The 15,869-nt window shown below is 44.6% G+C and overlaps 1 protein-coding gene across 1 annotated transcript in view; it reads left to right on the top strand.

Annotated features, from left to right (window-relative positions):
- The window catches only part of CPB2 (carboxypeptidase B2), a 31,030-nt gene that overhangs the window by 10,248 nt on the left and 4,913 nt on the right, over positions 1–15,869 (top strand). The window contains exons 5-9 of the mRNA XM_054586528.1: positions 1,660–1,761; positions 4,708–4,812; positions 6,641–6,751; positions 9,350–9,443; positions 13,941–14,143. Coding sequence (XP_054442503.1) covers positions 1,660–1,761; positions 4,708–4,812; positions 6,641–6,751; positions 9,350–9,443; positions 13,941–14,143 — 615 coding nt within the window. The remainder of the gene's footprint in view (positions 1–1,659; positions 1,762–4,707; positions 4,813–6,640; positions 6,752–9,349; positions 9,444–13,940; positions 14,144–15,869) is intronic.

The following is a 15,869-nucleotide window of genomic DNA, read 5'->3' as shown; positions in this document are numbered from 1 at the left end:
CCATCCGCCCTGATGGCTCCTTCAGCCCTCGCCCCCAGGTGGGCAGGAGGCGTTCCAGGTGACTCGCACCAGGAAATCTTAAGGAACCTACCGTAGAGAGAAAAACAAAGGGCCAAAACAATAATAATAATACTTTTTAACACAAATGGCAAAAGAAGGGAGAGTTGTTCAAAGGCTGTTGCCTTCATGACCTCTGTTTAGACTGTGACATAAAAAGTTTTCTGTAAAGCTGCCTTCATGGAACCAGCCGCCCCTGTTGGCGGGAATCTGCTGAACGTCCCTCCCTGGGGCGCACAACAGTTGGACGTGGCTGTTCTCCCGGGTGCATTCTTTCCGTAGAAGAATAACCCAGGGAGCAGGGGCCTCCTGAGGGAAGCCTGGTGGCCGAACCCCCGACGCCTCCAGCAGCGACAGCGTTGGGGTTGGCGGCGGGTCGGTCCCCCGGCACAGGACAGCCCCCGGCGTGTGCCGCCGCAGGAGGGCCCAAGGGTGAAGTGCTCGCTCCCCATCACCTGGGCCTGCTGCCGGAAACGACCTCCAGCGGGTTTCCAGAAGCAAGGCCCACGGTTGGTTATTCCCATTTCAGAAGGTCCAGAAGCGTAACTGTGGCCCCTGAGAAGTCGGTCAGCGTTCAGACATGGTCGAGTTCCACCCTTCCACACCCGCTTGGAAGTGGCCATGCAAGCCAGACCTGGACTTCTTTATCTGTCCTTCCACGGTAACCTTGACAAAATCACAGAGGCCACGAGGCGTCCACCTAGGAGGTGGGTCCAGAATCAAAGTCCTTCTCAGGGCAGGAGAGAACGTTTTTCCTCCCGATTGTCCCTCGCCTTTGCCCCCTGTCATTTCCCAGGTCCTGCTGTGAGTGCCCGGGTCCCTGGTGGCACTGATGGCTCGTCATTGTTAGGGCGCAGTGACAGCACCCGGGCTTCCTTAGGCGGCTCCTGAAAAGTGGATAAAAAAAAAGTTCCATAGAAAAACGAACTCGCAAATGAATGGTAAAGAGGACTTTATACACAGAGGCAGGGGTTCGATGAGCCTTCAAAGATACATCTTAGGAGACCTACCGTATTTTGCTGTGTATAATGCGCACCCACGTTTCTGGCTCAGACTTTCAAGAAAAATATCCTTTGTTTTAACTTTTTAATTCAATTTTTTACTTATTTATATGTAGATACTTTTTTGTATTATAAAGGAAATTTAGCATTTATTTTTAACATATTATGGTGCAAGAAATTTTATGTAACAAATAATTACAAAACACAAGAACAGACACAAGGTACAAGAAATTTTATATGCCGCTAACAAATTATTTCTACCCATGGATAACGCGCATCCTTATTTTTCCCTCAAAAATTTGGGCAAAAACGTGTGCCTTATACACAGCAAAATACGGTACTTCAAAGATGAACTTTTCTTACTTTTCATGAATTTCTCAGTAGCCTTTCTCTAAACCTTGATACTTTTCAAAACTTTAGTTTTATTGATTTTTCCTAAACAGCCAAAGAAACACCCTGCCTAAATATTTGAGTTCCTTGTTCTTTTTACCCACAGAGATTTTAGAGGGCTCTCCTGCCTTTGAAGAAGTTGTCGGCCTCCGTTGAGAAGGGGGTGCTTTGAACGTGCTCTATGACTCACTGCGTACTTCCACTTTGATAGATCTATTCTTGGATGGACTTTATGACCGAGCAGTACCCTGACCTGGTTGAACAAATCCACATCGGATCCTCGTATGAGAAGCGGCCGCTTTATGTTTTAAAGGTATGTTCTGGGGAGAGTCATCGATCTTTCGCCTTCAGAGAATGCGTTCATTCTCCAGTGCAGCTTGTTAAAATTTGGATTTTTTTTCTTAGAGCTCTGGAAATATTTGTGTTCCACGTGTTCCTCCACTTTAATACTCAGCTACTGAGGGTTCATTTTTTTTCTCCTGTATGAATGCAGTGCTGGTCTATAAGTGGAAACCCCAATTTTAGAATCAACTCTGCCTCTTTTATGTGGCATTAGGTAAACCATTAACTTTCCCAAGCTTCGGGGCCTAGTGTCTTAAAATGAGGGGTGTGGTCTGGATTGTTTTATGGACCCTACCACCACCTTCTCTGACTGGCTTAAAAAAAGAAAGAGAGAGAGAGAACCTTTTATTGGACAAACACTAACAGTGGCACAGTTTCTAGAACCAATGAAAGACATGAATAGGCAAACCGGGGAAGGAATAGAACCAGGGAAGTACTGGGACCCTCACCAAAGGGCTGATACAGCAGCTTCTCCTCCAATCAGGGTATGTTTGGTTATTTCCAGTTGAATAAAGCAGCCTTAGTAAAGGGGAGTAAATACAGCCCCAAGAAGAATTCTTGGGAGCCATGACACTGTGTACACTCATTTCTGCCTGTTAATTGCCAATTCTGTAGTTCTGTTTTTTTACCACTCCCCTCGACCCCCAAAAATATATTCTTAAAAACATTAAAAAGAAGCTCTGGAGAAATTTATGCCACTGGGAAAATACCTGACTTAGTAATGTAGTTTCCTAATGTTACCGTTTGGACGAGCCTCTTGGGTGATCCGAAGATTAGCCGTTGAGGCGGGATTTCTGGGCTTTAACCTGTGCGGCGCAGGCAGTGAAACTCTGGGTCTGCTCAGCGGCTGAGTTGGTCCCACTGGATCCAGGCCATCATGGCCTCCCTCCCCCAGGCATTGCTTTCAGCCGTGTTGGGTGAACTCTTTGGAACTTGGGGGCTTGTGTTTCTGGGCCCCCGGGACGCGTTGGAAAGCCGCGCTTCCTGCAACGCTTCCTACCCACTCTTACTAGACCCAAGATGAGCACATACTGGCATAACGTGAGTTTCTGAGGCTCCCCCGTCTTTCCAGCGTCAGGGCCGGGACGTCGCCAGAGAGCTTGCCTGGCCCACTCAGAAGGCAGCTGATTCCGACAACTCGGGATTCTCTATTAAATTGAAGAGTTAGATCAGCCAGGCAGCGCCCTTTCTTGTACGATTTAGCCCTTCACGGCCGGTGCATGGGACTGTCTCACTTGTTTTCTCAGCAACGATCTCCAGGTTACTTAAGAAAAAGTCCACCTTGGGGGGTGCTGATGCCGATCTAAAAACCTAACTCTTTCTCATTTTGGAATTTCAATCCCACATATTTGTTTGGTCTTACAAGGCTCTTGTCCCTTCCCTCCGTACTCTAAAAGTGTGGTGCAACTAATTTTTAAAAGCAAATGAAGTGTTGGGTTGGCCAAAAAGTTCATTTAGTCTTTTCCGTATCACGGCTCTAGCAGCGCTTAGTTGTCTTGAACTTCATTCAAAACAATTTTGTTAGATTCTGTTGTAACAGCTGTCGCATCAGCATGCATTTTTAAAAAACTTACCAAATTTGGTGAATTTTTCTGCAGCTGTTTTACTATTGAAGATGGAAGAAAATACACATTTTCAGCATATTATGCTTTATTATGTCAAGAAAGGTAAAAAACGCAATTGAAATGAAAAAAAAAAAAGGATTTGTGCAGTGAATGGAGAAGGTGCTCTGACTGATCAAACAGGTCAAAAATGGTTTGTGAAGTTTCCTGGTACTATTACATTTTGGCCAAATAATTCTGTTCTGTGGGGCTGTCTTATGCATTGGAAGATGTTTAGCAGAATGTCTAGCTTCTACCCACTAAAAGCCAATAGCGGGAGCTAGCCAACATACTCAAAATATCCAGATCAATAAAGTTATTGGTGAAAATGAAAAATGTGTCTTTTACTTTACAGAAAAAAACAAACTGACTTTTTAAAAAGGTTTTATTTACTTATTTTTAGAGAGGGAGAGAAAGGGAGAGAGGGAAACATCAATGTGTAAGAGAGAGACCGATCAGTTGCCTCTCGCACGCCCCCAGCCCCGAACCCGGCCCCAGGCCCAGGCACGTGCCCTGGCTGGGAATTGAACTGGCGACCATTCAGTTTGCAGGCCAGCACTCAACCCACGGAGCCACTCCAGCCAAGGCACAAACTTTTTGGCCAACCCAACAAAATTCGTTGTGTTTGGCGATGTCTTCTGAAGACTTTTTCAGAAGACATCAAAGACTATCACTGAGGAATCCTTGGGAAAAAGCCTCTTTTCCCAGAGACTTCACAACTTGCGCTGCCCCTCCCCCCGCAGTGTGGTGAGCCAGAACCAGGTTTCTGTTCCCAGGTCTGCTGGGGATGAGTCTGTATGAAGTTTGGTGTGTGCTCCTTTTTGTGTGAAACGGGGAAATAGCCTACACATAAAAAGAGCGCACGCTGGGAGAGCGGTGAGGAGCCCAAGTCTACTGGGCGCCCCGGCTTCCTTTCCCAAGCGCTGCTCGGTCCCACACGTCCCACAGAAGCCGCCCGCCCCCCACGCAAAGGCCCACTTCCCTCTGAGGACGCGTGAAGAACGGGCCTGAAGCGCTAGTTCTCTGGCCTCTCCTGCATCTCCGCACGCGGCTCAGATAGAACTAGTCAGACGTGGGGGAGAAAAATCCCTTTAAATCAGGAGTCCTGGCTTCACGCCTTAGTTCTGACTCCCACCAGCTCTGTGACACTAGTAATTTCATCTCTTCGCCTTTAATCTCCCGGCTTTTAATTGCCCTTAAGAGTTCTCAAAGGAGTTCACATACTAATGTACACGTCAAGGTTTTGTAACAAGGATGAGCCCTGAATAAATGGAAGGTATCACCCTGGGGCTTCTTGTTTGGTTCTCTTTGGGCAGATTTCTAGAAAGCAACAAACACCCAAAAACGCTGTGTGGATTGACTGCGGAATCCACGCCAGAGAGTGGATCTCACCTGCTTTCTGCCTGTGGTTCACGCACCACGTAAGTATTCACATTTTCTTAAACAAGAGTTTCTCAGTACATGGCCTCAGACCCCCTGAGTCAGCAGCGCTGTTTATTAGGTGCATTTTCTGGGGTCACATCCTACAATTCTTGACTCAAAATCTCTGGAGGTGAGACTTGGAAACCTGCAATCTTCAGAAGCTCCCCAGGTGACTTTTACGCATATTCCGTTTGAGAACCATGCCTTCCAGCCTTTAAATCAGCCTAAAGGTTTTCGGGCCTGTCCTTCCAACATTTTTAGTGAGGGCCAAACACTAGAAAATAATTAAGAAATAGTAGGCATTGTAATATTTTTACCAAAGAAGAAAGAACTGAAGCAATGCTCGAGGTTGAGTTTCAGTTAACTTCTTTGTCTTTTGATTTGAATTATTCAGACAGCTCTTGAATAGTCTGTCCTTGGAAATTTAACAGAAAGTACAATATTACGGAGTGGACTGTATTTTTTCATGTATTATAATAAGGGATTTTTGTCCCTGAAGAAGGCCTTGGCATCCATATATATATATATATATAGATATATATATATATGGCAAAGAGTATATCATAAAAGGAAAAATTTCAATGATTATACACCTATTTAATACATGAAAATGGTAAAAATTATGGTTTAGATCCCATAAAATGGGCATATATGTCCTCTACACTGATTTATACCAAGAGCCATAGCCACCGCAACATAACTTAAAATATGTGCCCTTCAAATAATGGTTATTATTGTCTCTGTATTTGCATATACACAGTAACACAAAATGGATGAGTTAGGAAGCTAATGGACTGCCACTTAAATCGAACTCTCTTTACCAACAAGATACACTGGAAGTAAAAATATTTCTGCCTCCTCTGGGTCTTGTCTAACACATCTCTGTCTACCTTTGTTTGGCTTATTATCTTTTTTGGGGTGGGGGCTGCAGAACCCCCTGAACCCACTGAAAAGTTGCCCCCCACCATTGGTACTGCCTGGACCCAACGGGGAGAGTTCCCAACTGATCAGGTCCTTAACTCCGCCCTTGAAGGTTCTGGAACCTTCCGCATGTTCGGTGGTGTTATTCATTCTAGGTAGTGAAAGAAGCAGCAGTTGGTGCAGAGAGAAAGGCGCAAAGCAAGAGAGGGAACATTTCTTTTGTATCCCATAAGGGAACCTGGATGGGGCCAGAAGGAAATTTCCGTTCCTATCGACTCTCACTCGCATTGGTGGGATTGTCCTTGATTGCGGTCCTTCCCATCGTAGCCCTTCCCCCATAGGCAGTGTCAGGTGATGCCTCTCAGGGGACTCGTGGCCGGTACCAAGAAGAGCTCCCACTGATTTAAAGCCAACTGACCTGATGCTTGGAAAACACGCTCTATTGCAGCAAAAATTTAACTCCTCAAGATGAAAACCATGCAGAAAATACCACTAGTCCCGTCTGGGCATAAGACAGAGTTAAATCTTGGATTGATAGGAATTCTTGAAAAAGGAGTGGAACCATATTTAGGTTTTTGCTTCCTGAAATCTTTGTAGCAGGCCTTATGGATTTAATAAGTAGTTCTTTTTGTGTTTCAAAGGAAATTTTAGAAACCTTATGGCTCTGTGTTCTGCTGCCATTAAATGGGAAGACCCTTTGACCCATTTCCAAGGAGTTTACCACCGCTCGGCCACTTAGCACCCTACATGCACTCTTTCCAGGAAAGGATATTCTTCCAGAAAGTTGAATGTGCAAATCTAAACATGCCAAATGACTCTTTTTTTTTTCCATGAAACACCTAAAAGAAACAAAGATGAGAAGAACTTTAAAGAGATATTATTAACTATACTTGGTTTAATTTGCAGGTAACTCAGTCCTACGGCAGAGAACACCAGTATACCACACTCTTGAGGCACATGGATTTCTATGTTATGCCCGTAGTTAATGTGGATGGTTATGACTACTCATGGAAAAAGGTAGGTGAAAGCAAAGAAAATAAAGCAGCCCCCTTGGGTATATGGGATACACAGGCCGAATCATTCATAAAACCCTGGATCTTGTAACAACGGTTTCATTATGAAAAATTATGGAGAAGCCTAACCACATGTGAGTGGAAAAAAATGGTATAGGAAACACCTGTGTACTTGTCAGAAGTTTCAGAAATAATCAGCTCGTAGTTAATCTTTTTTTTTATCTATACGCCCAACCTGCTCCTGCCTCACTTGTATTACGCTGTAGCAAATCTCAGACATCGTTCCATTTCGTCCCTAAATACTTCAGTAGGCACCTTTAAATGAGGTCTTTAAAAAATAACCATGGTACAGTTACATCTACAACTTAACAAGAGTAACTTAAAATGAAAGGTTCAATTAATATTTAAATTTCCAATGGAATCATAACTTTTTAATACATTTCTTTGATTCAAGATCCAAATAAGGCTATGTTGTGATTGATTTGTATACTTTTAACTCTAGTTGACTCCATAGATGCTCTTTTCTCACTCTTCTTTCCAATGTATTCATGGAACAAGAGAGTTTCCCATTGTCTGCATTGGCTGGTTGCATTTTGCCATGTTGCAATTTAACCTACTCCTCTGTCCTCTGTATTTTCTAGAACTTGATATTTAGATTCTAGAGGCGATACTCTTTCATTGTGATGCTGTGTTCTTACCAGGACGTGTATACTTTGTGGTTGTAACTCTTCCTGAGACATTTGTTACCCTTGATGCGCAATCCCTGGATCCATTTATTTGTCCTAGGAAATCCTTTCAACAGCTTTTGGATTTATAAAATCACAAATTGCAAGACTTAGAATTGTAATTGAACTTTTATTCTGATATGTGAATCGGTATATTGTAACAGTCATGAGCATGAGTACCTGACCAGTCTCATCGCTGCTGGAAACCAGGAGTTCTTGTGGCCAATCAAGATCATGAGTCACATGAATTACTCAGGCAATATGAGGTATACTCCTTTCTAGTTTAACGGGGGACACACATAAAAACGTAATCGAGCCTATATCAGTTCAGAGAAGGCTGCTTGAGTAGCACATGCCAACACTAAGCGGGGGCAGAATCACTGCCGTGGTCGGAAACGTGGAATTTTAACAGGAAGAGTTGAATGTGAGAGGGAATTTATGCAGTAGAGGTTGGAATGGAGATTGATGAAAACATCATCTCCGGTAAGAGGAAAGCTGTGAAAACAAGTTTGCAGTGGGGCGGGCAGCAAATCCTACACTGAGCAGTGAGAAATACTGAGCATAGCGCATCCTAGGAATTTGGTGTTCAGTAAATGGTCATGTCTGTACATTGATCTTACAATAAATGTATGCCTTCGCCTGAATCCCAGTGGCATTCAGCCACCCTTTTGATGGTGCTACTTCCCAGCTATCCTTTGTGTCTTTAACTTAACTTGCCATTTAGTCCCCGCAGTTTGAGAACCTCATTTCTCCAGGGAAGCTGTTGCGACCAAAGCACCGGCCAGGGTTTGGATGCCGACAGGGTGGCTGGGTAGGAGGGTTGGTGGGAGGAGGGGAAAGAGGGTCCCATCGCCCCAACCGTGGCACCTAAAGTCCGTGCAACGATCACGCTGCCTAATTCACCAGCCAGAGTCAAACGAGCGCAAAGGGCCCCCAGGCTGGGGGCAGCTCTCCCCGAACCCCCTGCCCGGGGCTTGGAGGGAGGCTCCGTTCAGGGTGAGGAGAGCAGCGAAACCCATGACTCAGCAATACCGTAGCATAACCGTCAAACTTGCTAAGAGACTAAGTGTTCACTATTCCCACCACAAAAAGAAAGCGAAAATTATGTGATGTGATGGAGGTGCTATTGCTACAATAGCAATCCTCTTACAACATGTGAATGCATCACATCAACATGGTGTATATCATACCTTAAATTTATGCAATGGAAGATGTCAACTGTATTTTAATTAAAAAAGGCACTCATGCTTCATGGTTTTAATTTGAGTGGAAACACAAAGGCACGTTACTTTTCTTAGAAGCAACTCAAAATGGCAATGCATGCAGTTGCTTTACACGAAATAAGACCGCACAGGAAGGCCAATGAGCAGCCTAGCAAAGCCAAGTGGAAATACTGTCTGTCTAGGTCCAAACTGATCAAACATTACAACGTCGTTTGGTTTGCACTCGAGCAGCCTGAGTGAGCGGGACCGAGGGCTGGGCAGAAACAGGAGCGGGGCAGAAAGGACGCTGTAAGGCCAGCGACCGCCGGGAGCGACGGGCTCGCAGGAGGGCAGCACACCTGGCCTCTGAGGCTTCCACAGCCACCTCGCTCCTGCCTTGGCTGCTGTGGCCGGGTGTCGTCCGCAGGCCCAGGGGTCGCCAGTTCGATTCCCAGTCAGGGCCCAGGCCTGGGTTGCAGGTTCGGCCCCTGGTTGGGGGCCTGCAAGAGGCAGCCGATGGATGTTTCTCTCGCACGTCAATGTTTCTCTCCTCTCGTTCTCCCTCCCTTCCCCCCTCTAAAATCGGATACATAAAGTCTTAAATACGTAACAGTCATGTCTGTCCCAAAACCGCAAACATGGCCACCGCGCTTATTTGTATTTTTGTTTATTCAGGATCGAATGTGGAGAAAGAACCGTTCTTCTTATGAAGACAATGCTTGCATTGGAACAGACCTGAACAGGAACTTTGCTTCCAAACACTGGTGTGGTAGGTTGTTTGTCTTACTGTGCCTCTTCATTAAAAAGGTGATGTTCCCCTTAATTCAAATGAATGAGAGGGGCGGCTTATCGAAATTGGGAAATTTCCACAATTGGGAAATTGGGAAAATATCCACTTAAATAATGGATATTTTAGTTCAACATAATGTTGTATTAACTAGAGTCTGCGAATCACCTTAACCTATTCTTCCTGCTGCTTCTTCATCTTTAAAAGAAGGAAGTTAGACCACTTGTTTAAGGTCCCATCCAGGTTCAAAATTCTAAAATTCTATTTTTCTAGAATAATCAGGAAGTGAATGTTACATTTCCTGCTTCAATAAACATGTAATTTTACCCCGAGGATAGCAGAGACCAGGGTTGGGTGGGCGCCTCTCATTTTTAATTGCATAGGAGTAAGTGTTTACTTCTAAAGTGTTTGAAAACATTTTCTTTTGTGTTAACTATGGGCTTTCTTAGCACAATCTTCCTGTCGTGAGCCCTGGAGGTAAACTCTGCCTAGCACTGCGGGAGTTTATCCCTCTGTGGCTGGAGCGAGTGAAGGTGCTCAGTCAACGTTGACCGAGGCATCCAAGACAATTGCTGTTGGGGCAACAGGTGTTAGTTCACCCTCCAGGCTCACATTATAGTTCACAGTCACTGCGTTTAAGAAACAGGTCTGCCATAAAACTGCACTGAACAGCAAGCTGGAGTCATCTGTATTTTGGGAAGTGGGTACATGTGGATCCGTGGGGGCCACAAGAGGACGGAGCTACTGCGACCACAGAAATGCCCCTTCTTCCCACTCCTTTGTCCTACACAATCCAGTGACATCAACCTTATATATTTCTTTAAAAAGGAAGTAAAAATTCATGCCTTTGAATATTTCATGATCATCCCAGAGCACATAGGAGTACTTACAAAAGAGTCCTTACCTTATTTTCTTACTTCCTTCCCCCCCCAGGTTAGAAACCCCATGAGGAGCTAGATCTCTATCCATGGCCTAGTTGGTGCCTGACAGCAGAGGGTTCTCCGAAAATGCTAATTCCGTGAGCAGGCAAATGAATGCAGTTGTTCTAAGGGAGCTGGAGACTTGGTCAGTAAGGAGAGGAAAGAGCAGTTCATCCTCTTCCGGCTCTGAGGAGTCACAGAGGGGGTTCTCCTTAACAGTAGTAAGAGCCGTCCATCCTCAAGGTTTAAGTGCCGGCTGAGGCCCAAACACTCCGGGGTCCGAGGGGCAGCGGCTAATCCCAAACAGCCCTGAACACACAGGACCAGCAGTCACCAAGGGCTGAGCTCCTAGATATCATCGTCAAAATGCCACGGCTGCAGAATCACAAGCTTGCAAAGGTTAAGTCCCCTGTGGGAGAGCGCAGGGCTACAAAGTGGCAGAGCTGGGGCGGCAGGCCCGGTTGGCCCCCTCCCGAGGCATTGAAACTCTTGTACGTCTGACAATCACTCTTCAGCTGTGAATGCCCTTTCGGAACGTCCTAGTTCACCTGCCAGCTCTTGCGGTGCTCTGTTTTACTTGGTATTTTCCACGGTGAAGCCAATGTGGCCTGGTTTGCATAGCCAGATTGTCAAAATGTATTCTAGTATTGCCGAACAAAGTATCTCAGGCCCCTGTGAGGCACGGTGCTATATTTTATTATGTTATGTTGTGATATATTATCATTGGTACATATCACAAGAGTTAAAAACAGAAACAGGGACAGCAAGCAGAGACAAGAGAGAGTTCCAAGTGAAACAAAAAGTAATCCTAAGACTCCTTTTTGCCAAGTGCCCCGGAATCTCTTCAGTACCGTGTGAGCCAGCCAGTGAGGAAGGAGAGTTCATTCTTCTCTCTTCCTTGCCCTACAACTAGGATGTGTCTTTCTGATACTTTGTACAGGATCTATTATTAGAGTGCCTCACTTATCAATAGGAAGTGACATAGCAAAGCCTATTTATTCATTTAGGTTCATTTTACCTTCAATTATTTTTTATTGTAGTGAGAGAGAGATACATGTAGCATAAAAGTGGCCATTCTAACCATTTTAAGTGTACCATTCAGTGACAGGAAGTACGCTCGCAGTCTAGTGACACCATCACCAATATTCACTTCCAGATCTTTCACCACTCCAACAAGAAGCTCTGTAATCACCAAGCAGCATCTCCTCATTCCCGCTTTTTCCAGCTCCTGGTATTCCTAACAACCTATTTTATGTCTCTATGAATTTGCCTCTTCTGCTCTTTCTATGTTCTTTGCCTATAGATAAAAAAAAAAAAAAAATGCTTGAACTGGGCCCTGGCTGGTGTAGCTCAGTGGACTGAGTGCCGGCCTGCGAACCAAAGGGTCGCCAATTCTGTTCTCGGCAGGGCACAGGCCTGGGTTGCAGGCCAGGTCCCCAGTAGGGGGCGTGCGAGAGGCAACCACACATGGATGTTTCTCCCTTTCTTTCCCCCTCCCTTCCCCTCTCTCTAAAAATAAATAAATAAAATCTTTTTTAAACATGCTTGAACTGGAAGGGACCGGTTAAACCAGGCACCTGTCGGTGCAGAGGAAGCAGGGAAGGCGACACAGTAGCTTGCCCAGGTTCACACGCCTGCTTTAGTGGGAGAGCAGAGTCTCAAACTCAAGTTCCCTGACTCTCTGGTTCTATCCACTGAAATGCTTGGCATTTGTAGAATAAGAGTCACAGAATGAGAACACAAAGCTGCCCATTCTGCTACAGGATGGCCATCGAGCACTTGAAATGTGGCTTGTTTGAGTTGGAATGAGCAGTGATTTTCAAGTCTCAGAGTGGAAAAACGTAACAGAACACCCATGAATAATTTTTATATTGGTTACATCATAAACATGATAATGTAAATACATTATTTACATTGGAAATGATAATACTTTGTACATGTTAGGTTAAATATAAGCTACATTATTAAAATGAGCTTCACCTGTCTGTGGATTTCTATTAGGACACAACCTCTCCAACTCTTCCATGTCCTCCCCTACATCTGCCCCCAGCGCAGTTTAATCTCTATTCTTTAGCACTGTATACATCAAGGGGAGTGGGGGGGAAAGACCAAGAGTATTCGAAGTTGACCTATCTATCAAAGGCGGTTTGTCCAATCACATTATTGGTTAAAAATTAAAACATAACATACTTGGAAAGGCCTTAGATGTTTAGCACGTTTTCCTTGTGGGAAAAAGAATGTTTAACAAACAGTAAGGTTGTTTCTAGTGCAAATAACAGGAAGAAAGCAGAGCGAGCTTAGGTAAGAAGGTCAGGCTCTGGAAGGGCGGCCGGGGCAGGGCCCAGTGGGTCCTCTCTCCCCCATTTCCTCTCTGTGATGTGCGCTGGCTTTACTGGGTCCCAATCCAGATGATGATGGTGACGATGGTGACGACGATAAGAAACAACAGTCACTACTTAGTGTATGTCAGGCACTTCACAGAGCACTTTCTACGCTTTAGCTCACTGGATTCACATTAAATCCACATGTAATGTATTTTTCCCATGTAGCAGATAAGGAAATCGAGGTACAGATAGGTCGAAAAAAAATTGACCCAAAGCCAAGATTAGAATCGAGTGACTGGGCAATTAACAACATGTCACATGGACTGTTATCGTAAAAGTTGGTTACCACCAAGGGTGTCCAATCTGCATCTCCTGAAATAACAGCATTTGCTTCATAGGGTGGCTGTGAGGATTAAATGAAGCGTTCTTGTAGATCTTTGCGGAGTTCCTGACACACCGCATGCCCTCGGTGGCTGTCAGCTTGCAGTATTACTGCTGTAAGCTTTGCTCAAAAGAGAGCTGGACCGAGGCTAGAATCTTCCTCTCCATTTCAAGTTATCAGGGAAGGGATTCGGATTTTCAGAACCTTGGTTAAGGACCCGGTTCAGAGCTAGTCAACTGTTTCCAGGAGGGAACACTTCTTTGGCCAGAGGTGGCTCCTGGGGGCTCCATCCCTGTGAATGAGGGACACGGAGGAGGAGTGTTGGAGGCGGGCTACCTATACTCTAATCTCTCCAAGGGATGAGTGAACATTATTCCGGCACCAAGTGTCGCCATCCCATTTTGTCACTAAAACCACTTTACCAGGTTAGAAGTCACACTGGAAACAGACTCACGTATTCTGAGTTCCCAAATGAGGCTTTTCGTTTACGGACTATTTTGCTCAGTCATCTTTAAACTATGTAAAAAACAAACTTACAATAAAGAAAGTAGGGTCTATTGTTCTCACAGGACCAGAGGTTCGGAGACAGGGCTGGCATTTCTGAGAGTCCCTTAGGCTTCCTCCGGGTGGCAGGTGCTGATACATCTGCTACAAGGGCATATAAATAAGTGACTTCCAAAGGAACACGAGCAGCATTTAGTGGACATTAAGAAAATGCTCTTTACAGAGCTCTAGCTAATCCATTATCTAAAAGCGTTATCTCGTAGATAGTAGGAGAATACATGGCAAAGGAAATCAGAAATCACAATTACATGTGTCCCCTCATAAACTCAATCTATCGATTTCACCCCAGAGAAAGGCGCCTCGAGTTTCTCCTGCTCACAAATCTACTGTGGACCTTACCCTGAGTCGGAACCCGAGGTGAAGGCAGTGGCCAGTTTCTTAAGAAGAAATATGAACCACATTAAAGCCTACGTTGCTATGCATTCCTACTCCCAGATGATAGTGTTTCCCTATTCCTACAACAAAAACAGAAGCAAAGACCATGAGGAACTGGTAAGTGTTGCTTAATTATTTTTATCATTAGCATTTCAGACATGAAAGGGTACTTGGTTCAAAAATCTAAAAACTCCTCTGGAGTTTTGGTCTAACTGTACTGGGAGCAGCCCTGGGTCGGGGTTCTTTGAAGGGATGTAAAGCGGGGGCTTACCCTGAGGGCATGAACTCCCACAGAGCGGATGGGCTCTCCAAGGGAACAAATTAGACACTCCTTGAAGGTCAGGAGGGACCCATTCCACCTGGAGGTGATCCACATACGGAGCTGTATAAGCAAGGACCAGGGCGTGAGTCTCCAGACTTGTGCATCTGCTTTGTGGCCACTAACTTTCTGCTCAGTACAACCGATAGTCCCAGCACAACACTCATCAGTTTGATAGGGGCCTTAGGAATTGTTTGCACGCTGACCTCCCTAACCCCCAAGGTCCTATTAAAAAGCACCCCCAATTGCAGGACTGAGGCAAGAGCGCCCTCCCCCCCATTTTGGAATGTAGTGGACAATACAGTAAAAGTAAAGAAAAAAGAATGATAACACGCCATTGACACCAAGGGAGAAGTAAAATTTCAGCCAAACATTGAAAGATAGATGGACAGGGAAGGGAAATGGTGTCCCCACAGGAAGGAGGTTCAGGGGACTGGGCAGGTGCCAAAGCAAAGGGTGCGTAGACGAGGTCAGCTGGCGAAGATGGGTCGGCTTGTTTACGTGTCAGGGTAAATTTGCCTTTTATCCTGTAGACAGTGGGGTTCCTTTCAAACTTTTATTGTGAGCGAAGGAAGGGCACAGCATCCTGACCCCTGGTGCTCCTCTGGGTCATTCAGGACGGGGACAGTGAATGCCATGCACCTTCAGAGAAGACTGGGAAAGCTAGAAACAAACGCGGTGGAACGTGGGACTTAGTCATGATCTCGCCTCATACGACGGCAGTGCCTTTTCTACTGGATGAGTCTTTGGGAGTTATTAGACATTTTACACAGAATAAAACAGAGTTCCTGAGAAGGATGAGAAGGGAATCAAGCATGCTTACGTATGATACTGTTCAGAGAAGTTGGATTTACAGTTTGCTGATAATTTTGTCTAGGAATGGGATAACCCCAAGGTGTTGGCCTTTGAAATACACTCATACTTTGTTTTACAAAATAAATACCTAAAAAACAGCGTAAGTTCATTTTACAAAATAAATTCCTAGAATTATGTTTTTGTCGAATTAAATAAAATTTTCAAGGTATCGGAAGACTCTGCATTCAGAGTCACCGAATTGGGATTTCCATAAAGCAAAAACAAAACAAAACAGAGCAAAACATATTTTTAAAGTTAATTTATTCTTCTTGATTTACCTGTTGGATAAATGAAGATTTTTCATATATAGTTTTCCCCAACTTTATTGAGATATAATTGACACATAAAACTGTGTAAGTTTAAGATGTACAATGTGGTTTGATACATATATATATATATATATATATATATATATATATATATATATATATAGTGAAATGAGTACCACGATACAGTGAATGAACACATCTGCCACCTCACAAAATTACTTTTTTTTCTGGTTGCGGTGAGAACAGGTAAGCTCTACCCTGTAAGCAACTTTCAAGTATATAATTCAAACTGTTAACTCTAGTCACCAGGCAGCACGTTAGGTCCCCAGGACTGACTTGCCTTCTAACTTGAGATTTGGATCCTTTGACCAACATCTCCCCTTTTCTCCAACCTTCCCCC

Source organism: Pteronotus mesoamericanus, unplaced genomic scaffold (genome assembly GCF_021234165.1).
Source record: "Pteronotus mesoamericanus isolate MK-2021 breed Mesoamerican mustached bat unplaced genomic scaffold, CSHL_Meso_final contig_94, whole genome shotgun sequence".
Taxonomy (NCBI): Eukaryota; Metazoa; Chordata; class Mammalia; order Chiroptera; family Mormoopidae; genus Pteronotus; species Pteronotus mesoamericanus.
Note: the sequence above shows the minus strand (reverse complement) of the source record. Positions and strands in the feature narration are given on the sequence as shown.